This window comes from Pomacea canaliculata, linkage group LG12 (genome assembly GCF_003073045.1).
Source record: "Pomacea canaliculata isolate SZHN2017 linkage group LG12, ASM307304v1, whole genome shotgun sequence".
In the NCBI taxonomy this organism is placed as follows: domain Eukaryota; kingdom Metazoa; phylum Mollusca; class Gastropoda; order Architaenioglossa; family Ampullariidae; genus Pomacea; species Pomacea canaliculata.
In genome coordinates, this window is record NC_037601.1 from 23,076,900 (window position 1) to 23,101,905 (window position 25,006).

At 49.6% G+C, this 25,006-nt stretch overlaps 1 protein-coding gene across 1 annotated transcript in view; it reads left to right on the plus strand.

Moving 5' to 3' along the window:
* Window positions 1–24,842, plus strand: part of LOC112553468 — a 51,468-nt gene extending 26,626 nt beyond the window's left edge. The window contains exons 48-86 of the mRNA XM_025220690.1: window positions 2,836–2,950; window positions 3,241–3,419; window positions 3,932–4,049; window positions 4,405–8,033; window positions 8,174–8,288; window positions 8,794–8,960; window positions 9,066–9,180; window positions 9,419–9,609; window positions 9,838–10,152; window positions 10,318–10,432; window positions 10,633–10,904; window positions 11,062–11,173; window positions 11,541–11,676; window positions 11,827–11,941; window positions 12,250–12,364; window positions 12,860–13,134; window positions 13,912–14,026; window positions 14,187–14,352; window positions 14,473–14,584; window positions 15,058–15,175; window positions 15,779–16,032; window positions 16,509–16,623; window positions 16,977–17,251; window positions 17,750–17,882; window positions 18,106–18,335; window positions 18,647–18,761; window positions 18,975–19,216; window positions 19,663–19,797; window positions 20,126–20,233; window positions 20,420–20,470; window positions 20,767–20,942; window positions 21,139–21,296; window positions 21,440–21,603; window positions 21,955–22,005; window positions 22,720–22,764; window positions 23,075–23,192; window positions 23,710–23,810; window positions 24,201–24,315; window positions 24,601–24,842. Of these exons, the coding sequence (XP_025076475.1) occupies window positions 2,836–2,950; window positions 3,241–3,419; window positions 3,932–4,049; window positions 4,405–8,033; window positions 8,174–8,288; window positions 8,794–8,960; window positions 9,066–9,180; window positions 9,419–9,609; window positions 9,838–10,152; window positions 10,318–10,432; window positions 10,633–10,904; window positions 11,062–11,173; window positions 11,541–11,676; window positions 11,827–11,941; window positions 12,250–12,364; window positions 12,860–13,134; window positions 13,912–14,026; window positions 14,187–14,352; window positions 14,473–14,584; window positions 15,058–15,175; window positions 15,779–16,032; window positions 16,509–16,623; window positions 16,977–17,251; window positions 17,750–17,882; window positions 18,106–18,335; window positions 18,647–18,761; window positions 18,975–19,216; window positions 19,663–19,797; window positions 20,126–20,233; window positions 20,420–20,470; window positions 20,767–20,942; window positions 21,139–21,296; window positions 21,440–21,603; window positions 21,955–22,005; window positions 22,720–22,764; window positions 23,075–23,192; window positions 23,710–23,810; window positions 24,201–24,315; window positions 24,601–24,727 (9,308 nt within the window). The 3' untranslated portion in view covers window positions 24,728–24,842. The remainder of the gene's footprint in view (window positions 1–2,835; window positions 2,951–3,240; window positions 3,420–3,931; window positions 4,050–4,404; window positions 8,034–8,173; window positions 8,289–8,793; window positions 8,961–9,065; window positions 9,181–9,418; window positions 9,610–9,837; window positions 10,153–10,317; window positions 10,433–10,632; window positions 10,905–11,061; window positions 11,174–11,540; window positions 11,677–11,826; window positions 11,942–12,249; window positions 12,365–12,859; window positions 13,135–13,911; window positions 14,027–14,186; window positions 14,353–14,472; window positions 14,585–15,057; window positions 15,176–15,778; window positions 16,033–16,508; window positions 16,624–16,976; window positions 17,252–17,749; window positions 17,883–18,105; window positions 18,336–18,646; window positions 18,762–18,974; window positions 19,217–19,662; window positions 19,798–20,125; window positions 20,234–20,419; window positions 20,471–20,766; window positions 20,943–21,138; window positions 21,297–21,439; window positions 21,604–21,954; window positions 22,006–22,719; window positions 22,765–23,074; window positions 23,193–23,709; window positions 23,811–24,200; window positions 24,316–24,600) is intronic.
* The last annotated feature ends 164 nt before the right edge of the window (window positions 24,843–25,006 follow it).

The following is a 25,006-nucleotide window of genomic DNA, read 5'->3' on the forward strand; positions in this document are numbered from 1 at the left end:
GTTTAGTGTCAACAAGGAGAGTTGTTGTAGTGTCAACAAGGATAGTGTCTGTAGTGTCAACAAGGAGAACAAGCAACAAGGAGAGTTGTTGTAGTGTCAACAAGGATAGTGTCTGTAGTGTCAACAAGGTAGTGTAGTGTCAACAAGGAAGAGTTGTTTAGTGTCAACAAGGAGAGTGTAGCAACAAGGTCAACACTGTAGTGTCAACAAGGAAGAGTTGTGTAGTGTCAACAAGGATAGTTCTGTAGTGTCAACAAATTGTGTAGTGTCAACAAGAGAGTTGTTGTAGTGTCAACAAGGAAGTAGTGTCAACTTGTAGTGTCAACAAGGATCAACAATGTAGTGTCAACAAGGATAGTGTTGTAGTGTCAACAAGGATAGTGTCTGTAGTGTCAACAAGGAAGTTGTTAGTGTCAACAAGTTGTTGTAGTGTCAACAAGAAGAGTTGTTGTAGTGTCAACAAGGAAGTGTCTGTAGTGTCAACAAGAAGAGTTGTTGTAGTGTCAACAAGGAGAGTTGTTGTAGTGTCTGTTAGTGTCAACAAGGAGAGTTGTTGTAGTGTCAACAAGAAGAGAGTTAGTGTCAACAAGGATAGTGTCGTGTAGTGTCAACAAGGAGAGTTGTCTGTAGTGTCAACAAGGGAGTTGCTGTAGTGTCAACAAGGATAGTGTCTGTAGTGTCAACAAGGAGAGAGTTGTTGTAGTGTCAACAAGAGAGTTGTTGTAGTGTCAACAAGGATAGTGTCTGTAGTGTCAACAAGGAGAGTTGTGTAGTGTCAACAAGGAAGAGTTGTTGTAGTGTCAACAAGAAGAGTGTCTGTAGTGTCAACAAGAAGAGTGTTGTAGTGTCAACAAGAGAGTTGTTGTAGTGTCAACAAGGAGAGTTGTCTGTAAAATGTCAACAAGGATAGTGTCTGTAGTGTCAACAAGGAGTAGTGTTGTCGAGTGTCAACAAGGAGAGTTGTTGTAGTCAACGATGTGTCCAGTGTCAACAAGGAGAGTGTTGTAGTGTCAACAAGGAGAGTTGTTGTAGTGTCAACAAGAGAGAGTTGTTAGTCAACAAGGAAGAGTTGTTGTAGTGTCAACAAGGAGAGTTGCTGTAGTGTCAACAAGGATAGTGTCTGTAGTGTCAACAAGGATAGTGTCAACAAGGCATGTTGTAGTGTCAACAAGGAGAGTTGTTGTAGTGTCAACAAGGAGAGTAGTGTCTGTAGTGTCAACAAGGATAGTGTCTGTAGTGTCAACAAGAAGAGTTGTTGTGTGTAGTGTCAACAAGGAGAGTTGTTGTAGTGTCAACAAGGAGAGTGTAGTGTCTGTTGTAGTGTCAACAAGAAGAGTTGGATAGTGTCACAGGAGAGTTGTTAGTGTCAACAAGGATAGTGTCTGTTAGTTCACAAGTTGTTGTAGTGTCAACAAGGAGAGTTGTTGTAGTGTCAACAAGAAGAGTTGTTTGTAGTGTCAACAAGAGAGAGTTGTTGTAGTGTCAACAAGGATAGTGTCTGTAGTGTCAACAAGGATAGTGTCTGTAGTGTCAACAAGAAGAGTTGTTGTAGTGTCAACAAGGAGAGTTGTTGTAGTGTCAACAAGGATAGTGTCTGTAGTGTCAACAAGGATAGTGTCTGTAGTGTCAACAAGGAGAGTTGTTGTAGTGTCAACAAGGAGAGTTGTTGTAGTGTCAACAAGGATAGTGTCTGTAGTGTCAACAAGGATAGTGTCTGTAGTGTCAACAAGAAGAGTTGTTGTAGTGTCAACAAGGAGAGTTGTTGTAGTGTCAACAAGGAGAGTTGTTGTAGTGTCAACAAGAAGAGTTGTTTAGTGTCAACAAGAAGAGTTGTTGTAGTGTCAACAAGGATAGTGTCTGTAGTGTCAACAAGGATAGTGTCTGTAGTGTCAACAAGGAGAGTTGTTGTAGTGTCAACAAGAAGAGTTGTTGTAGTGTCAACAAGGAGAGTTGTTGTAGTGTCAACAAGGATAGTTGTCGTAGTGTCAACAAGAAGTGTTTAGTGTCAACAAGGATAGTTGTTGTAGTGTCAACAAGGATAGTGTGTCTGTAGTGTCAACAAGGAGAGTTGTTGTAGTGTCAACAAGGGAGAGTTGTTTGTAGTGTCAACAAGGATAGTGTCTGTAGTGTCAACAAGAGAGAGTTGTTTTGTGAAACAAGAAGAGTTGTTGTAGTGTCAACAAGGATAGTGTCTGTAGTGTCAACAAGGAAGAGTGTCTGTAGTGTCAACAAGAGAGTCAACAAGATAGTGTTGTAGTGTCAACAAGAGAGAGTTGTTGTAGTGTCAACAAGAAGAGTAGTGTCAACAAGGAGAGTGTGTAGTGTCAACAAGGTATAGTGTCTGTCAACAAGGAAGTTGTCTGTAGTGTCAACAAGAAAGAGTTGTTGTAGTGTCAACAAGTCAACACAACAAGGATAGTGTCTGTAGTGTCAACAAAGAAGAGTTGTTTTAAGTCAACAAGGAATAGTGTAGTGTCAACAAGAAGAGTAGTGTCATTGTTTCTAGTGTCAACAAGGATAGTGTCTGTAGTGTCAACAAGGATAGTGTCTGTAGTGTCAACAAGAAGAGTTGTTGTAGTGTCAACAAGGAGAGTTGCTGTAGTGTCAAGAACAGTGAACATCGGCAATGATGGCGAGTGTCGGCAGTGCCCGGATATTTCAACAATAACAATATCATGTCTGTGCATGGGGCAGAGAGAGGACGACGTAAGCTGCAGAAAGATATCGTAGCTGCGTGCGCCTGTGTGTATGTGTCACGCATGTCTGTGTGTCTGTGTGTATGTGCAGGTCACACCCACTATGGCAGTGTCATGTAGTGTCTGTGTCTGTGTGCAGCAATGTGTAGTTACAAGGGGATGACGTACACCCAGGGTCAGAAGTGGGATGATGGCTGCGACTACAGCTGCGAGTGCGTTGACGAGAAGACGGGGCGTTACGTCTGCAACCAGAAGTAAGTCACGTGGTGACACAACTAAGGGTCTGCAGGACACAGGTGGCAGCTAGACTAAAAACAATGAATGTACTCTGTAGACTGGAATCTTTAGGTCAGTTATTTATTTGAAAGAAACATTGTTACGTATGTGCACACAATAGTTGTCAAAGCTTATAGTGTTGACATGTCACAAACATCCGTTGGTGCTGGTGTAGTTTAACATTCTTCATCGACTAAGTGTATTAAACCTAAAGACCGGCTCTCACCTGTTCACTTGATTACGCGCGACTTCCTCACCTGTGGCCCAGGTGTGACACCTATGTCAACGTCCCGCCCTACTGCGTCCTGGTCAAGGACCCCAACGACCAGTGCTGCATGACGTCACAGTGCATGCCGCCAGTCACTCAGGCTCCGACCTTCTATCCTGGTCAGCCCACCCCGGGTAGAACAGTCCAGCCTCCTCTCTCCACTCCAGTCCCCTCCCCCGGTAAGTTCAGCCTCCAGCCTTGACCTTTCTTCACACGATCATTGTAACAAAAGGGAGCTTACTGCGGTTAAGATGAGCTTTCTCTCACCCATCCCCACTCGTCTGTGTTTGTGTTGGATGTGAAGTCTGGCTTCGAAACCCACTTCTTCCTGAAATACCTTTCATAATCCAAAGAACGATTAAGCTCTCTCCATCATCCCCCATCTTTGTCCATTCACTTCACTTGTGTTCGCCCTCATCCCCTTCCAAGTCTCGTCTGTCTCTTGAGTTTCTTTATTGTCGGGTAAACTCGCGGTTCTTTGGTGCTACCGTCTTTAGGGCACAAGGTACGTAGCTCACCTCCATACAGGTAAAAGCGATCTACAAATTCCATGATGATGATGATGATTTGAATATTGGAGCATTAAAGAATAAACGGGTAAAGCGGAAGATGGGAAGGAAGGGAAGGTTAGTTGGGTGCTGGGGTGTGTTTCTCCTCCTAGCTGACCAAGGGTGTACCCGGGGTGTTTCAGGCAGCGTGTGTATCATGAATGGCCGGTCCTACACACAAGGACAGCAGTGGTACGATGGCTGCAAACAGATCTGTGTCTGTGAGAATGGCATGACAGGCTTCTACAGATGCACCCAGAGGTAAGCAAGCCGAGCCTAGACTGTACCCAGAGACGAGGGCTTTACCCAGAGATAAGGAAAAGTTTATCCAGATGTAAAAGAAAGTGGAAACAAAAACCAGAAGAGATTTAATTACAAGTCTACCTGGTTATGAATGTATGGAACCCTGTGACTAAATAAGTACACTGAGTATATGTACGAGTACATTGAGTAATTACACGAGTACATTTAAGATTTGAAAGCTCGGGCAACAGGCAGAGGACTGTCGACAATGACATCATGTAGTATGCCGAGGTCTGTACAGCTTGCTCCATGTTATTGTACGAACACATTACTGTAAGCAAGCTTCATGATGGCTTTTGCGTCTTTGTCACAGGTGTGCTGATTATCCTAACAGCGATCCAACATGCGTGGTTGTACCTGATCCCAGTGACCCTACATGCTGTACTGTGCCCCAGTGCCCCAGTGTCCAGAACCCCAACATTCCACAGCCAGTGAAGGGCACGATTACTGGCAGCGGTACCCCGTCCACTCCTGCACCCACACCCTTAGGTCAGACTCCATCGCCAGGACAAACCTTTGCACCTGGTCAAACCTATCCTCCTGGCTACACCTTCCCACCAGGCGGTACTCCTCCACCAGGTATGACACCTGCACCTGACCAGATCTTTACACCTGCACCAACATACCCACCAGGTTACACTTTCCCAACAGCAGCAACACCAGGACCTGGACAGACTCCAGCACCTGGCCTGACTTATCCACCAGGATACACCTTCCCACCAGGTGGCACGCCACCACCAGGTATGACCCCAGCACCAGGACAAACATATCCACCCGGCTATACCTTTCCAACGGCAGCAACTCCAGCACCCGGAATGACCCCAGTACCAGGACAAACATATCCGCCCGGATATACTTTCCCTCCTGGAGGCACTCCTCCTCCTGGAATGACACCTGGGCCTACTTTCCCTCCTGGTTACACATTCCCGACGGCGGCTACACCTGCGCCAGGTCAAACTCCTGCACCTGGTTTAACATATCCACCCGGATATACATTCCCTCCTGGTGGTACTCCTCCACCCGGAATGACACCTGCCCCTGGAAAAACATATCCTCCAGGCTACACCTTCCCAACTGCAGCCACGCCGGCACCTGATCAGACACCCACTCCTGGCCAGACATACCCGCCAGGATACACATTCAGACCAGGTGATACGCCACCACCCGGAATGACACCAGCACCTGGAATGATAGTCCCCACACCGGCCAGGACATACCCACCAGGATACACCTTCCCAACGGCAGCAACTCCAGGTCCCAACCAGACTCCAGCACCAGGTCTGACCTATCCACCAGGATATACATTCCCGCCAGGCGGCACCCCACCTTCTGGAATGACCCCAGCACCCGGCCAGACATATCCACCCGGATATACATTCCCTACAGCAGCTACACCACCTAAGGGATTCACAGTAGTTCCAGGTGTGACCTATCCCGCGGGATACACATTCCCACCAGGAGGCACTCCTCCACCTGGCTTAACACCCGGGCCTACATTCCCACCAGGGTACACTTTCCCCACAGCAGCTACACCTGGCCTCGGCATGACACCAGCTCCAGGTCAGACATACCCACCTGGCTACACCTTTCCACCAGGTGGTACACCACCTTCTGGTATGACGCCAGAGCCAGGAAAGACATATCCACCTGGATATACCTTCCCCACTGCAGCAACACCTGCACCTGATCAGACACCTCAACCTGGGGAAACCTATCCACCCCATTTTACTCTTCCTCCAGGAGAAACCCCATCACCCATTCAAACGTTCCCCCCTGGCTACACTCTACCACCGGGAGTAACACCTGGGCCTGACATGACACCACCTCCATGGATGGTTTTTACACCCGGGCCAACCTTCCCACCCAATTACACATTCCCAACAGCAGCTACTCCTGCACCAAACCAGACTCCAGCACCCGGTTTGACCTATCCACCTGGATACACATTCCCACCAGGTGGCACTCCACCTCCTGGAATGACCCCAGCACCAGGACAAACATATCCACCCGGATATACATTCCCTACAGCTGCTACTCCTGCACCTGGACAGACACCTGTACCTGGCCAGACCTACCCACCAGGATACACTTTCCCACCAGGAGGCACTCCACCACCAGGAATGACGCCAGCACCTGGACAGTTTCCCACTCCTGCCAGAACATATCCCCCAGGATATACTTTCCCCACTGCTGCTACACCTGCACCTGGGCAAACAGCAGGACCTGGGTTGACATATCCACCAGGCTACACGTTCCAACCAGGTAACACACCTCCTCCAGGTATGACTCCAGCACCAGGTAAAACTTATCCACCTGGATACACATTCCCCACAGCTGCAACACCAGGACCTGGACAGACTCCAGCACCTGGCCAGACTTATCCACCAGGATACACCTTCCCACCAGGTGGCACACCACCACCAGGTATGACCCCTGGCCCTAATGTTTTCACACCTGGACAAACATTCCCTCCCGGATATACCTTCCCAACGGCGGCTACACCTGCACCAGGTCAGACTCCTGCACCTGGTTTAACATATCCACCCGGATATACGTTCCCCCCTGGTGGTACTCCTCCACCCGGAATGACACCTGCCCCAGGACAGACATACCCGCCAAGATATACATTCCCGACGGCCGCTACACCGGCACCTGATCAGACACCCACTCCTGGCCAGACATACCCGCCAGGATACACATTCAGACCAGGTGATACGCCACCACCCGGAATGACACCAGCACCTGGAATGATAGTCCCCACACCGGCCAGGACATACCCACCAGGATACACTTTCCCAACAGCAGCAACACCAGGACCTGGACAGACTCCAGCACCTGGTCTGACCTATCCACCAAGATATACATTCCCGCCAGGCGGCACCCCACCTTCTGGAATGACTCCAGCACCCGGCCAGACATATCCACCCGGATATACATTCCCAACAGCAGCTACCCCACCACCAGGGTTTACTCCAGCACCTGGCCAGACCTACCCACCAGGATATACGTTCCAACCTGGAGGTACTGTTCCACATGGATTGACTCCTGCCCCTACCTTTCCACCCGGATATACCTTCCCTACTGCAGCCACTCCTGGACCTGGGCAGACCCCAGCCCCAGGTCTTACTTATCCACCTGGCTACACCTTCCAACCAGGTAACACGCCACCACCGGGAATGACTCCTGCTCCAGGTAGAACATATCCTCCTGGGTATACATTCCCAACAGCCGCCACACCTGGACCGGGACAAACACCTTCCCCAGGTTTAACTTATCCACCTTTTTACACTTTCCCTCCTGGTGGCACTCCTCCTCCTGGTATGACGCCTGGGCCTAATGATGTCTTTACTCCCCCCAACACATACCCACCCGGGTACACATTTGCTCCAGGAGTAACTCCGCCGAAGGATATGACAGTCCCACCTGGTGTCTTCCTAACCCCAGCACCTACATTCCCTCCAAACTACACATTCCCTACAGCAGCCACACCAGCACCCGGAATGACACCCGTGCCTGGCATGACCTACCCACCAAACTACACCTTCCCACCAGGTGGTACTCCGCCTCCAGGCATGACACCTGCACCCGGAAAGACATATCCTCCAGGATACACATTCCCTACAGCTGCTACCCCCGCACCTGGTCAGACATATGCACCCGGGCTCACTTATCCACCTGGATACACTTTCCCGCCGGGTGGCACCCCGCCTCCTGGAATGACTCCCCCACCTGGGATGTTCCCAACTCCTGGTCGCACATATCCACCTGGATACACGTTTGTACCTGGTGTCACACCTCCTTTGGGCCTGACACCTGCGCCAGGTCAGACCTATTCACCTGGATACACCATGCCACCTGGAGTCACCCCACCTCCCGGGTTCACACCTGGTCCAGGAGAGACGTTCATTCCTCAGCCAGGAGTCACACAGACTCCCAAGCAAGGTAAGCACGTTTCTCTGTTCTTACACGTTGTCACGTGATGTGTGAACAAGGTCGCCAGAGTCGGTTGTTCGTTCACAGACGGAAGCTTGGAGACGGCAGACGACATGTCAAATGACAAACCGAAATCTCATTGTTTGCAGAGGTTTGCGTGTACAACGGTGTAAGCTACAGGGAAGGACAGCGCTGGAGGGACGGCTGTACCTATGACTGCGTGTGCATTGATGCCAAGAGTGGACAGTACAGGTGTACCGACAGGTAAGTGAGCTTTGGAATAAACAGCAGTGCTGAGTCAGGCTTGTGTGGCTCAAGGTATAGAAGTGTATTTGTTGTGTGTGAGACAGGCAGGCACACAGACACACACACAGACACACAGACAGGCACACAGGCAGGCAGACACACACACAGGCACACAGACAGGCACACAGGCAGGCAGACACACACACAGACACACAGACAGGCACACAGACACACACACAGACACACACACAGACACACACACAGACAGGCAGACACACAGAGACAGGCACACAGACACACACACACAGGCAGGCACACATACACACAGGCAGACACACACAGACACACAGACACACAGACAGGCACACAGACAGGCAGACAACACAGAGACAGGCACACAGACACACACACACACAGACAGACACACACACAGACAGACACACACACACACACACACACAGGCAGGCAGTCGCGGCACCTTCCCACGCATTGCACCTGCTGACACTGGCGTGTGTGTTGACAGGTGCGGCAAGTTCCCGGCTATCGTGACCAGCGGCTGCACAATGCAGCGCGACCCCAACGACCCCTGCTGTGAGATTCCCGTCTGCACTTCTGGTGCACCTACACTCTCCCCGACAAGCAAGCCCGGGGAAATCCCAACAGTCAGCCCCAACCAGGTGCCCAACTCGGGTAAGTTCCCACCTGTCCATCAATCATCAATCAGCGCGCTATTTACAGCAGGAACATTGGTAACAAGAACAAACAACTAATCCTTATGATGTCATCGTGTTGCAGCTGTGTGCGTCTATCAGGGTGTGCCGTACACCCAGGGGCAGATGTGGAACGACGGCTGCGACAAGCGCTGTCGCTGTGAGGATGCCATGACACGCACAGTCAGCTGTGACGACAGGTGAGTCAGCAGCTAATACACGTCAGTCAGCTGTGACGACAGGTCAGTCAGCTGTGACGACAGCTGTGATGGTACCTCAGTCTAGTGTCTTGTGGAATCGCAAACATGAAGCAGTCAGGAAGAGACAGTTGACGCCGGATGTTGCTGAGAAATGAGACAATGTTGTGGAGTTCAGTTGTAGAATGCACTGTGAACACGCACACACATCGTAACACCTGTATTTTCTCGTCGTCTGCAGGTGTCCCACTTACCCCAACATGCAGCCCAACTGTCGCATGGCCACTGACCCCCAGGACCCCTGCTGCCAGATACCAATCTGCTCCAACCCCAACACCGGCGACCCCACCAGGGTGATCACTGGCCTCCCGGGTACCATCAGCGGCAACAGCCTGCCACCGCAACAACCCAACCCGCTGGTCCCGAGAATGAGTAGGCGACTTCTCTCCTGAATGCTTTTCTTCCTCTTTCTCTCCTTGTGCTCTGTGCGCACCCTCACAGCCCGCAGCAGGGTAGCAGTACAATTAGTGTACACTGTACGGTGTACAGGTAGTAGTGACAGCATTGTGCATGTGATGTCTGGCGTGTGGATGAGAGAGAGAATGAGGGAGGGAAAGAGGTGGATGCGGGTTTCACGCGATGTCACGTGCGCATGTGCAGACGTGTGCGTGTACCGCGGGGTGGAGTACAACCAGGGCAAGACGTGGGATGACGGCTGCTCCTACACCTGCGTGTGTGACGACGCGGCAGCCGGACACTACACCTGCACTGAAAGGTGTGCTCGCCTGCCAAGCCTGCCATCTACCTGCACTCTGGTCCAAGACCCCAAGGATCTCTGCTGTCAGGTCGCCAGCTGCCCTGTCAACCCCACCCCACAGACTGTCACCCCCTACACCGGACCCCCGACTGCAGCCCCCACTAGCAAGACGCTGGCCCCCAACCCCTTCGTCACCCCCGCGCCATCGCCAGTGCCAGGTGAGTTCCAGTCAAGAAGTCCTGTGTAAAGAAAACGAAAAAATTCTTACTTTTTTTTTTTTACAAGTATGCAAGTAGCTAAAGATACAGATAAAGATAAAGGTACAGGTTTCGTGCAGAAAATAATTAGCTGGCTGTTAATAATTTTTCAAACTTTTTTTTCAGGTATGTGCCTGTTCAAGAACCAGTATTACCGCGAGAAGCAGGTTTGGTACGACGGCTGCAACGCTATTTGCACCTGTGAGGATGGAAACACTGGTTTCTACCGGTGCCAGTCCAGGTGAGATTCACTCCTTTTAGTAAATTGATTAAGTTGATTAAGATGAGCTGTCCCACGTGACCAGTGTTTCTGAAATTACATCGAGGAAATTAAGGGATGTGTTCGATCGTTTTTTTTTTTAAATCGAAGTTGTTTGTGTCATGGGTCGAATCCAGCATTTATCGAGAAATCCTTACACTGATCATGTGTTGAATGAACAGGTGTGGTGACTACCCCAAGGTTGACCCATCCTGCATCATGGTACCCGATCCCAAGGATCCAACATGCTGCCAGGTACCCGAGTGCCCTCTGATCCCGTCAGGCGGCACGACTCCCGGGCAGCCCACCATCATCAGGCCCACTCAGCCCACTGCTGTCTTCACCAACATGCCCACCCCGTCACCTCGCCCAGAAGTGACACCTGCGCGCGGCCCTGACGGCAACACCTTGTCTCCACAACCCGCCTCCACACAGGTGCCGGAACTTCGAACAGGTGGGCATCCTCCTCTCCAACTACAGTGTTCTTTCTTTCTCAGTTTAATCGCCATCTCGCTTTTGTCTCGCGTCTTTTCGTGTTCTCCTATGTCTGACATTAATGCGAGTGGTTCATGGACCTGGTGTGATGAGAGTGCCACTGTCATTTGATGCAGGGTGCTACTACAAAGGTCGGGTGTACCATGGCAACGAGCGATGGGATGACGGGTGCGAGTTCCAATGCGCATGTCTGGATGACATGACCGGCCAGTATGAGTGCAACGAAAGGTACTGCATCCCAGTCACCCCAGTCTGTCACACAAGTCACCCTAGTCACCCCACAGCTTCACCAGTGCATGACATGTATTGCACCTCAATCTGTCAGAACACAGTGACGAGTGAAGTCACACAGTACTAGCACCAACTCTGTCACAACCATGTGTTAGTCTGTCAGTCAGTCTGGCACAGCCTTCAGAGCTATTGCCGAGAGAAAAACATCAGTTGTGTTAGAATTAATGAAGGCGATGACACATTTTACTGACACGAGGCAAGACAACACAAATTACTTTTGCTGCTTCTGAGATTGATTGATTGATTGATTGATTGATTGATGATTGACTGATTGATTGATTGATTGATTTGTTGATGATGGCAGGTGCCCACGTGTGCCCTCGCTTCCCAGCGGCTGTGTGTTTATCGCCGATCCCCAGGACTCGTGTTGCGAGGTTCCTTACTGTGACTTCGGACCCCATCCCTTCACCAACGGTATTCCAACACCCAACCCTAACCAGGTGAGACCACCACCACTTCCTACAGGTACATGCGCTTTCTCCTGTCAAGCTGTGCGTACACACAGACGAACTGAATCGTACACTGAATGAACATGTTGATGCATCCGACTAGCGACTACCTAATGTTGACTGTCATCCCACCTTGTGCAGACGCCAACTACTCACACAACTGTGGCCGTCTTCATCCCTGGCTTCGTCACCAAGTTCGGCGGCGGCGAAGCAACGACAACATTTAACCCCAACAGCAACATTGGAGGAACCAGTGGTGAGCTTTCTTCCTTTGGCTAGTTGACACGTGAGGTGGTACAGGCCCCACGGATCTTTGTGAAGGCGGGTGGGGTCCTCACTTTCTCTCACTCCTTCCCTAACATCGTGAACCGTCTCAGGGGGAGGGGAGCTTTTTATCCAAAAAGTTGTCAGTTGGGGGTAATTACACTTAAAGTATTAAAAGTTTTACTGTTATCCGGGAAAGATGTCGGGTGGATACAAGGGAGTTGCTGATCTCTACTCTGTCATGTTGCCTGTGTATGTACCCACAAGTGAGTTGTTCATCTACATTTACTGTCGTTTCAGAGGTGTGTGTATACAAGGGGGTGCTCTACCGCGCCGGTCAGACATGGAATGAAGGTTGCTCCCAGACTTGTGTGTGCGACGACGCAGTTCATGGACTTTACAGCTGTAAAGACAGGTGAGAACTGGCAAGAAATCACCATCACTGTCAACAGCAGTGTGAAACATATTTACTCAAGTAAACGTCCATGTATAAATAATTTGTTATTATGGTAATGTACAGCCACTCTATATAGTGAACTTGTTAATGTGGTGTGTACACAGTTTGTTATTATTGTATTGCTACAGCCACTCTGCATAGATACATCTATAATGTGTTGATATGATGTGTTTACAACCACATGTATGTATATAGAAATGTAATTCATGATTGAGATATATATCGATAATATATCGATAATATGAAAATGTTGAAGAACTAGAAGGACGTGAACAGACTGGAGCTCCACCAATGTCTGGGCGACAGTAAAGACTAAGATACAAAGACTAGAAGTCAGCCTTCAGGACGTGTCACCACTGGTGACGTTCCAACAGATGTTTTAATGACAAGGTGTCATCCAGTGACAGGAGCATTGTCAGCAATGATGTCCCTCTCTGATTTGCACGCTTTCAGATGCCCAAGCTTCAGTCAGCTAGATGCTGCCTGTGTGCTGCGCACCAACCCCGCCGATCCGTGCTGCCTCGTACCCGACTGTAACCCCAACTACATCACCCCAGTACCCGGCGGCGTGGTGAGTGGTGCCAACCCCTCGCTACAACCCGCCACAGGCCCCAGCGTCACTGGCACGCGCCCTGACATCATCATCGCACCCACAGCGGCACCCGCCATTTTCACAGGCACCCGACCCAATATCAACCCCAACAACCCCAGCATGTCAGGCTACAGCAGTGAGTATAGGATGCTTTTCTACATTTGGCTCGCAGGTCTCACAGGTCTCACAGGTCTCGCTGGTCTCGCAGGTCTCACTTTCCTATACCACGCGCATCACTGCTTGCAACATGCCCACCCCTACAGGCAAGGAGTGCACGTGATCATTGTGTGCTCGTGCTGATGTTTCGCACTGTACTACCCGTTACACTAGCACCATCAGCACGAAAGTCTCAGGTGACCTTTGTGGGACAACTGTCGTGAACCTCGAGACAAGGGTACACGGGCTGGACAGAGGCTGCCCTCGGGCTGATTACACTCTCGATGCCTCCGCCACCCGCGCCGACATGTACATGTGCGCGAAACACTTACACTAAACTGTTAGCCTACCTTCTCCAATGATCAACTGGAGGAAATTTAATCTAATAATTAACACTAGTATCAAATCGCGCCACCCTCTGGCTTCATATTCACTACCTGTGTCCACTGGGCAGCAATAAAAGTAAGAGGTCACAGCTCGAGTAGTAGCAAACACCACCTGCTGACTACTAACACGTTGTAAACCAGGTGCCGAGTGATTCCAGTGACAGTTTAGGCCACAGACAGGGGGGACAACAGGTGAGCGAGCTACAGTAAACCACTCACATCCTTTCTTATGACACCGCTGCCGCTACTGTCTGGATGTAGTTTCTGCTTTTACACACCGGGTGCTGTAGTTGTACCGATAGTCGACATCGTGCCTGATGTTTGACCAAGTGAATGTTGTTGACTCACAAAACGTTTTCTCACACGTGCAGCCATGTGCGTGTACAAGGGGCAGCTGTACGGGCAGGGCAGCCAGTGGCAGGACGAGTGTCAGTACAAGTGCGAGTGTGTGGACGCCATGAAAGGCCTTTACCGCTGCACCGAGAGGTAAGACGTGTCTACACCAGGGATGTTGGATATAGTTTAGCATCTTGATGATGGTTTCTTGGGCCTCGTTACACATTGTACACACGTGCATGGCACTCACAAAGAACATGCTGCAGGCCACGCTCGCCCCTGACGCAGCTGCTGCGTGTGTTTGTTGCAGATGTAGCAGCTACTACTTCCTGCCCAAGGGCTGTACATACGAGACTGATCCCAAAGATGCTTGCTGCAAGGTGGCCCGCTGTCACCCCGCGGACTTCCCCACCCCTACCCCCATGGCTACTTCCATCCCCACGACGGCGCCAGTCAGCACGCCCAAGATTGTCTCGGTAAGGGAGTTCTTGTCTTCCTGCAAGCACTTGATGTTTAGGTGCCTGCAAGTAACGACATAATACTGCAGGTCACGACTATTTAATACATATAATAAAAAGCTTACTGCGCATGTGCAGCCTGGTGAGACGACACCATCCGGCGTGGTGAGCGGTAACCCTGGGCCCGTGTTCCAGGGCACGCGCACACCGATCGGCTCCACCGTGCAGACCTTCACCGGCAAACCGTTCGGTAAGTCACTTTGCACATCACCAGCAACAACAACCACAGCAGTCCTCGTCATGTCTGCCCCCAGCTGTACCTCAGGCTAACTCGCTGCCCTCAGTCCTCCACCATGAACATGTTGGATGTAGACAGCGCCCTCTCAGCAAACGGGGCGGGAGTGGGGCTGGGGAGATAAAAAGTTGGGCTTGGAAAGATTATGTAATTGTTGTGGCCGTGTTGTACAATCATCACAGCCTTATGTTTTGGTCCTTCGTGAACTGTACATGTGTGAAGATCTTGAAGTCCAGTCTTTCTTGACTTATTGACAGCAGTAAGTGCGCGTCAGAAATAGTGTGCGGCCTCGAGGGCAGGAGCTCCGATGGCAGACAAAAGTACTCGCTGGTCAAAAAGGGATCTTGGTATCTTTGACGGCGACTTATGTATATTGTCAGTGACTAAGTGATATCTGACAGTGACCACATGTGATTTACCTGCAACAGGTATGTGCGTATACACGACCGGCGCCACCTACAGTCAGGGACAGGAGTGGACAGACGGATGTGCCTACAGGTGTCGCTGTGAAGACGCCAACACAAATGGCTACAAGTGTGACTTCAGGTATAAGGACAACACCAGATGAGAATTGAGCACAAGGCTAGGCAAATCCCGTTCCCTCTGTTTCTACCAATTCTGTTTCTAACCTTTTGTTGAGCCAGAGACCACCCTCCACTCCTCTTCACGCTGTTGCTACCCGGGTTACCCTGGGCAAGACTCGCTATCTGCTGTGTCTATCTTCCTCCCTCTCCTCGCACCCTGAGGGTCTTCTGACCCAACTTCCTTCTCCCTTCTTTTGGATAAAACTTTACTATCAGATTTCAGGCTTTGTGTTTTGTTAGATTCTGGTTTGAGGTTCGTGTTTACTGGTGGCTTTTAAGTCACAACACCTGTCTTCTACCTGCTACCTACCTTTTTACTTTGGTCTTGCTTGATATGCTGGCTGTTATTGTTGAGGGTGTTGTTGTTATAGAACCTAGGTTTTTCCTAAATATTTTAATGCGATTACTTTTTCTCGCCGTGATATTATTGCCTTAGTTGCTGAATCTGCCACGTATTTGTGTACTAATTAACATTTAATTAGTTGTCGATTATCATATTCATTATCATCTCGTTACCGATCGGACTATATAACTGGAGTCTGGGGGTGGGGCGATTGTCTTGCAGGTGCCCCGTGTACTCTGACTTGCCTCAGTACTGCCACCTGATCACCGACCCCGCTGACCCCTGCTGCCAGAAGGTTTACTGCGAACCTGTGCTGGGCAAAGAGCTGGTGCCGGTGCCTGGCGACAACAGGCCCACCGTGTCGCCCACCATGTCGCCCACCATCACCAACGTCGTGCCAGTCGGCACCCACACCATCATCTCGGGTTCCAGTCTGCCGTCCGGTCAGACCATACCTGCTTTCTTCGGTGGAACGCGTACGTGCTCACTAGACACTAGAACTAGACACTATAGTGTCACTAGACACAGGAACTAGACACTATAGTGTCACTAGACACAGGAACTAGACACTATAGTGTCACTAGATACAAGAACTAGACACTATAGTGTCACTAGACGCAAGAACTAGACACTATAGTGTCACTAGACGCAAGAACTAGACACTATAGTGTCACTAGACACTAGAACTAGACACTATAGTGTCACTAGACACTATAGACACCCAGCCTACTGAGGGGCAGGGATGGAGGGAGGATGCCATTCCAACTCTGGTCTTCTTTCTCTTGTATTTTTTTGTCTTCTTTTTTTATTGTTTGCTCACTGATCTTTATAATTCTTTTCCGTCATCGTCGTTGTGCTCTTCTTGTCCTCCTCCTCATTAATATTATTACCAGCAATGTCTGTGGCCCACGGCGGTGTGCTAATTGTCGTGTCTGTCGTGGCTGTCGTACAGAGGTGTGTGTGTACAAGGGCACAGCTCACCAGCCTGGTGAATCCTGGGATGACGGCTGTGACTTCACCTGCACGTGTCTGAACAAAGAGCCTGGCGTCTATCAGTGCACCAGCAAGTAGGTATTGTTCTGTATAACCACCAGAGTAACACACTGCCATACCTAGTAATATACCTACACAGTAATTACTCCATATACTCAACACATTCCTACCTCCTCTAGTGGTTCAATGTCACCAAAACAGTGACGATTGTCTGTGCCGGGTTCAGATCTTGTCTCGAGCACACTCTTCTTTCTCTGCACGTGGCACTGGCTGCTTGGCACTGATGTAGTCTTCGCTGCTTGTTTCGTGTAACTAATAGCAACACAGTTAAAACACCACAACCTCCACTTAACAGAGATGACAAAGGAGTGTCAACTGTCCAGGTGGTAGTAATCAAACTGTATTCGATGTATACTTTTGTGCACAGGTGTCCCAAGTATCCACCCTTACCCAGGTACTGCAGCTTGGTAGACGTACCCGGCCAGTGCTGTCCCAGCATGCACTGCAACATTCCCGACATTGGGGCCTACACACCGATCCCACAGACCGAGCCCCGCCCCGTGCCCACGATGATTCCAGGCGCCGTGCCTTCCCAGAATCCTCAGATGGTCTTGTCGGGCCTGCTACCCATGACAGGAGCCAGCAACCTGCCGGGCAACGGCTACATCCTGAGCAACCCCAGCGCCATCGGCGGCATCAGCGGTGAGCACGTGGTCTTATCGCGCTAGTCATGACCTGGATGAAAGACAGGTAGAAAGGTCAAGGTACTCACTTCCTATTCTCCTCTTGTTACAAGACGAGGTGTTAGACACCCACAAGGTGAGGCCTACATTTTGTAAGGACGGTTCCCACTTTCCCACCCTCCCCGTATTTTCTCCCCCACTCTGGAGTCAGGCACCCGCTTAACCGCTGGTTGCAGCTCGCTGCACGGGTATTCAAGCGGCTACTGTGCGCGTGTCGTGGGTGGACGCGGCGCTTCAGCCACTGGACTGCCAGCAGCTTGTGTAAAATATGATACCATGGTAACCAACTATTATCACTGCACAGATGTTAAATTGTTGTTTAATCATTGTTATATCGGTGTTGGTGCACTGTAACCATGGAGATTCAGGAACAGGGTGTTTCTGAGGAGCAAGTTATCCTAACAAAGGATCACAACATATCACGCAGTGGATGCAGTCACGTTGTCCTCTGTTTCAGATCGCTGTGTGTACCTGGGTACCGACGGTCAGTATCGGGTGTACAAACAAGGCGAGTTCTGGAACATCAACACCTGCGACTACACTTGCAAGTGTCTGGATGCCAGGAGTGGCTACTACCAGTGTACACCTATGTGAGTGGCTGGCTGTTTCAAGCACGGATCAGTTACTCATATCTGACACAACCATGATGTTACGTGTATCAACACATTGACAACTCATTACACATCAACGACAGTTCTTGCCTGTCAGCGAGTTATAGTAACAGAGCGGGAGTGAGAGTTCTCTTGCAGGTCACACAACAGGCGAGATAGGATGCCAACACTAACAGAATCACCTGTGTGTGTGTGTGTTCAGGTGTCCAAACTACGTGCAAGGCAGCCTGCCACCTACGTGCTCCATGGTCAACGTGGCCGGCCAGTGCTGTCCATCGTTGCGCTGCACCAACCCCGACGGCACGGTCACCGACCCCACCAAGAACCCCGGCAACACCAAGGTGCCTGTCTACGGTGTCATCGGCTCCGGCTACTCAGGCTTCAGGCCTGGCTACATCCCCGGCCACACCAACATAGTTGGTGGCAACTCTAGTGAGTGACATGACCCTGCTGTCAGGGGGTTACAGTCCGCTGTTTCTTGTCTTCTGTCTTCGCTGTTAGTGTTTGGCGAGTTTTGTGTAATTTACCAGGATCTGCAATTCTAGCAACAAGCTAACTTGTCGTCTACCAGTTATAAAACAACAATGAGGTTTTTTTTCACGTAAAGATTTGAAACTTCTGTCCTGTTGTCTGGTGGTATCGCGTTAAACTGTCTGTGATCCAAGGTTTTGTTTGTTTTGCGTATTTTGCTCCTTCTGTGTCTTGAGATGGTTGACCGTCATTTCTTGGTACCCTGTTTGCAGATGTGTGTACATACGAGGGTAGGATCTACACTCAGGGTCAGAAGTGGGATGACGGCTGCAACTACGCCTGCGACTGCACAGATGCCTCCACCGGCATGTACACGTGCAGAAACAAGTGAGCTCACAATTTTCTTGCTCCCGTCACACAGCAAACTTTGACCTTTTGGTTTAAGTACTAAAACAAGATACCGATAGCCGTCGACTGATCTCTTTTAGTCACGTAAAGCACACCAAACACCTACAGTTAAACGACTCCTAACTTTGTCAGCACCTTACCCAAAAGTCTACCTGTCGCCCCGCATGAGGCTGATCTGTGGTGTCTGCGCAGGTGCGTGACGTACACCACACTTCCGCCTGTCTGTCGACTGGTGAAGGTGGGAAATGACTGCTGTGCCAAGGTGACGTGCGACACCCCGGGTACCGCTAGCACCACCACCACCCACACCACGCCCACCGGTGCTTGCGTGGACAAGCTGACCAACTGCAACCAGTACGACAAGAACGTGGCCTGCGTGGGCGACTACAAGCCGTGGGCCGTGGACAACTGCCCAGCCTTCTGCGGATACTGCAGTACGTACCGCTAGGTGTCCCTCAACTCATTATCACAAACAAATACATGATTTTCTGCGATGACATAATGTGGGACACCCTGACCTAAAGATGCTTTATTTTATTTTCCTGGGTGGAATAGGATACTCTTACCCTCGAGTAACCACACATGCTTCTTCACCGACTGTTTGCTTGTCACCCACAAAAACTCGGCAACTTTACATTGCTTACGCACAAAAAAATACCGCTTTACATTCTGATTACACGAAGGACGGCGGTTCGAACCTTATTGTTGCGAAAGCAGAACAACAAAGTGCACATCAGTCGTGCATAGACTTGCACCTTGTGTCCTTTGTGACTGCGACTTTCCAGAGTTAAAGACATAATAAGGGGTTAGTCCTGTCAGTCCTAATGTAAAGGTTTACACGACTTGATGACTGTCACCTGTCGGTGTTTCCCCCATGCAGCTGAGGTCACCACAAAGCCAGCAGGACCCTGTGTGGACAAACTGAACAACTGCGCCGCCTATGGACAGACCGCCTGCACCGGCCAGTACGTGGCGTGGGCCACAGACAACTGCGCCAAGTACTGCAACCTGTGCCGTGAGTACTCCTCCACACTTGCAAGACAGAAGTGAAATACTGTCACACGTGTGAAATACTGTCATACATGTGAAATATTTATTTATTCATGCCTCCTCACAAGGGTAGGAATGGACTGCATTCAGCACTGAACACTACAAAAGTCAGGATCTTTACTAAATATTTCTTAATATTCGTTCTTTCGATGATTTAAGATACTAGAACATGAGATGTGGTTTGTGCGCTTTTAAGATGAGAGTTGGTTACTTGTGGTTACTTGTGCCTCCTGAGGCTGGTGTCCGGTCGCCATGTGGAGGGAGAGTGAAGAAGACACGACTGTGTGTTGCAGCCTGTGCGGACGTGCTGTCCAACTGTAACCAGTATGGCTCCTTCGCTTGTGTGGGTCAGTACGCCGCCTGGGCACAGGACAACTGCAGGAAGACTTGCGGCTACTGCGGTGAGCATCTGTCCCCCTCCCTACTCCCTACTACACACCGCGAGAAACAAAGCAAGGAATGGAGGAAAGAAGATAAAGATGAAAAAAATATAAGCTGGGCTGAAAAGAACTGTTGTCGTTTTCTAGTTTTGGTGATTGTCAGACTGTGGGGTAGAAAATGACATTTCTCCACTCGGTGTGTTACAGGGGGAACAGTCACAACCACACCACCTCCAGGCACGGGCGAAGTCCCACAAGGTTTGTGCTTCCAGTCTCACTGTCGTGTCCACCATGTGTCATGTTCCTGTCCCCCAAGTGTCATCTCTGTGCCGTTTTCCTGTCTTGCCTGTCACATTTTCATGTCTTTTTGTCCAAGACTGGTGATTTCTCCCAAAGCCTGTCTTCCGGATTCACCATCTTGTCTTTCCTTCCCAATTTCCTGTTTACTGGCTTTCTTGTCTCCTTTTTCTGTGTAAATATGAGTGCTTGTGTTTGTAAGAACGAGAGAGATGAAGTGATCAGCAAGAGATCACAAGGCTTTTGTCTTTGTCCAGGTTGGGTGCTGCTCCTGAAGGGTGTGAGTGGAGCACCGGGTGACCTGTGGCAGCTGTGGGAGTCTCCGAACACCGCCAACACAGACAGACCTGCCGCCCAGCGCCTGACCTCCGAGTACCTGGGTCACTACAAGCCCGACATCACCAACCACCTAGACTCATGCGATTTCGACAGGGTAAGCTGAAAGTTGTAGGCAGTGTCTGTCCTATGGTATACATCAAACAAACTTTAGTAGATAACCGTATACAGAATGGAAACTTTTCTGTTTAAACATTATTTTAGTAAATAAACATTACCTTAACTGCGCGTGTGTTCTTTATGTACTACATGGTAAATCAAACGCTTCAGTTCTTCGTATTATCTGTTCTTAGATCATGGTAGCAGTCTACAACAACGGCCATCAAATGGCCAACATCGTCTTTGACGGCCGCAACACCGGCCACGACGACTGGTTCTCGCCAAGCCGCATCATCTCATCCACCTACAACGACCTGACGTCACAGTCCATCGCCCACTTCCAGCTGGCTGGGTAAGCATTCCAGGTGTACACAAGAGCATTGCAGTATCATGTGTGCACGTTACACGAGCGTTGTACACGTGACACGAGCGTTGTACACGTGACACGAGCGTGTACACGTGACACGAGCGCCATCTGTCTCTTTGTCCTGACAGCGACCCCGCCACTGGCCGCGAGTTCTACATCGGCGGCACCAACAGCGGATGCAGCGGCAGTGGGTGGATCATGGTGTCGACAAGGAACACCTGTTCCTACGAGTCGGGCACCAAGCCAGGCTTCTACTACTCAGCAGGCACCCAAGCCAGCAGCTGGGACAGTGGTTGGTCCTCTTCTGTCATTCTTTGTTCTTTCAGTTAATCGTTCTCCACTCCTCGAGTCCCTTTCTCCCTTATTCCCTCGCATTAAGATAAAAAGATTTCTTTTAAAAATTTCGTCGTCAAGACTTAAATCAGAGAGCAGGCACCTAACAGTAGGCTACATGAAGCTAAAGCTGGTACCGCGAACGTCACTGACAAAGGTGTGGAGCTGTGACGTTACGATGTCTGGTGTGCATGTGTGTGTGTGGTGCTTTTAACTTGAAGCAATTGAATATTTTTGAATCAAGTTGTCAGGAATAATTTTAAACTTCGTCTGTTTATAATAAAAACGTGGTCATTGGTCTTTTCTTCAGGTCAGCTTCACTCCGGGGATGTCTATGCCATCATGGGCCAGGGTGGAAGCTGTAAGTTTTCAACATTCTGTGTGCTGTACTGTCACGCTCTCAAGTTATTTACAGATCAGTAGGCAGCTAAAGTCACTGATGTATATACGTATGTATATATATGTTATTTTAGTCTGATCATGCAAGTACTAAGGACTTTCTGTCGCATTTGTACGCATTGGTCTCAGTTAGTCTGATTTTTTTTCCCCTGCTTATTCAGGAGCCAAGTTCTTGTCAGTACGGTTGCATACACCGGCCTTGTTTAGCCAGAATGCCAACCAAAACAAAACAAAAAACTTTTCTAGCTTGTAGATTTTCCGCTGTCGTCAACAGTTGAGATAAGCTATGAAGAGTGCGGATGTGTGAAGAAAATCTGATGAGTATCAAGCCCCCTCCGCCTCCCTCCCTCCACTGCCTGCCTGGCAGGTCTCCAGCCAGCAAACATGTGCATTACACACCTTCTTCAACATTCTTTCTCCTCCAACTAGATTATGTGCCGTAGACATTGTACAGATGGGGAGATGTCCTGCAGCTTGGTCCAGTGGCGCAACGGTTAGCGCCTGTCCCCAACACAGTGAGGGTTGGCTGTCCTGGGTTCGGACCTCGTGGCGGGCCCACTGTTGTTTCTCTGCATGTGGCATCTGTTTACAGGGCTGACTGCCTTGCTGCGATGTAGTCTTAGTTGCTGGTTGTCCTCTTGTACTCATAGCTGATGATGTTGTTTATTCCCAACAGGTCCAACGGGAGTCCTCCCACCCACCTCCATCGTGTCCAACAGAAGTAAGTTATAATAATTTAGTCACCTGTTACATCACGCGCGCAGGTATTATTTGTAAACAAATGCGCCGTCAGTACACAGAACAACAGAGAGTGTACGAATGGTAAATCAAGTGTGCTACGATAACAGTGGTAGCATGATGTTAACGGGGAAGGTAAGCATTGTAATAATTTGTACTGATCATAAAAATAAGCAGATGAGTGCAGTTCTCGTAAAGGTGTTTGTGATGGTGATTGTCAGAATACCTAGAGTAATATAACGATTATAATGTTTGTCACAACGCGTAATGTTGCGATTGTAATGTTTTTCCAGGCGAGGTGTGTGTGTACGACAACAAAATCTACAAACAAGGCGAGTGGTGGCAAGACGGCTGCAACTACAACTGCACGTGCGAGGACGGAAAGCGCGGCTTCTACCGCTGCTACCAGCTGTGAGTGTTGTGGTCACTGCTGGCCACTCACCCCTTGTCTGGGCCCTTCTCTCGCTTAATGCAGTCCAGCTGGTCAGTCCAGTCGTACAGTGTCCACCACATCTGCTCCATTATCGCAATACATTTTATTGTTGTAAAACCCTGAATACTGTGTGTATATGTAAGGCAAGTACCACACCAAAGCCCGACACAACATAAAAAGCCTGCGCCTGTATCCAGTGAAGATGTTGTCATAGGTCCTACTATTACAGGAGATTTATATCTCTTATATAATCACTGCGATTGTTGAAGACAGGTCAGGGTCATTATTGCAAGACTGTGAAGGCAGAAACCAACCTGTCATTTACACCCGCTTTCCCTTTGGTGTGAAGGTGGTCTTCCAAGTGGTGATTTCACTCTCCAAAACTTGAAATTATTGATGAATGCCGATGGAGCTTGTGGCCTCCAGCTGAACTCATTTTTCCTTGAGCTATTCCAGTAACCAACTAGTTACTCAGATGTTTGTTTAACTGCACAGGTGCCCGACCTACACCAACCTGCCCGCCACGTGTCAGCTGGTGAAGGCGGACGGTGAATGTTGTCCCAAGCCAATAGGACCCGGGTGTCCAGGAAATACAGGTACGTGGGTACAGCCACGCATTTCGGCAGAAAAACAGCGACAATGACATTGGAAAGAAGGAAATCCATTATTCTCTGTTCAGTTAATCAGTCTTTAACCTGAGGCCATGAGAGTCCTTGATCTTGGAGACTCATCTTAGGAAGGTCGAGAAGGCGATCTCCGTGGTGATGAATGAAGACCTCAACTTTGTTTGTAATGTGATATCAATGTAGACAATTGAATGCCTTCTTCTTTTTGTCCTGGGAACCTTGGATTGTGTTCCGCCTGTCACCTGTGCCCTAAACACAGTTCACAACCAGTTAGCACTCACTGCCCATGTACACGTGGAACAAATGTTAGTGCCTCTCCCTGCAGGTGGAGTGGTTTTCACACGGTGTCTTTGCTTGCAGCAACCTGTTCGTACAAAGATAACTACTACCAGCAAGGACAGCAGTGGAACGACGGCTGCGACTACAAGTGCACGTGTAAGGACGGACTGACTGGTCGATACGAGTGTACCAGCAGGTGAGTCACGTAGTTACGTATCGTGTATTTTTGTTACATGTCTTACACCTGTATTCCTTTACACATGGCAGAGTATGTGGAGTTAGCAGTTAGCCACAAAATGATTGAGATCTCGCCCTGTACTAGTATCACGTAGCGTCACGGGTACAGCCCCCGCCACCCGCTAGTATGATGTGATGTCACTTAGCGAGGCCTCGCCCTGCACTAGTGGCTCGTGACATCACGAACGTCAGTCAAGTCTCTGCAGAGATGCATGTAATCGGCCATTTCCGTCTGTCCACACAGGTGTCTGAACTTCCAGCTGCCCTCTGGCTGCCACATGGACCCTGCCCCTGAAGGCAAGTGCTGCCCAGTGCCCGTGTGCCCGGCCAACATCATCATCCAGTATCCACCCGGCTACGTAGCCGAGTAAGGAGTTTGAGACTTGCCATTACAACATGGCCTTCAGACTGTGCGAACTAAGCAAGCAACGTGTGAATGGACTGGAAACTCTTCATGGAATGAATAAATTATATGAAATGTCAAAATGTCATGTTATCCTTGTGTTTAACCGTCCGCTACCTGCCATACAATACACAAACACTTATTTGCGGATAGTTGCACTGTTTCATTTTCTTACTTATCCAGTACCTCGCGCGCGCACACCCAGGCTGCCAGACTACATAACAAAACTTTACGTGTAAGCAAGCAT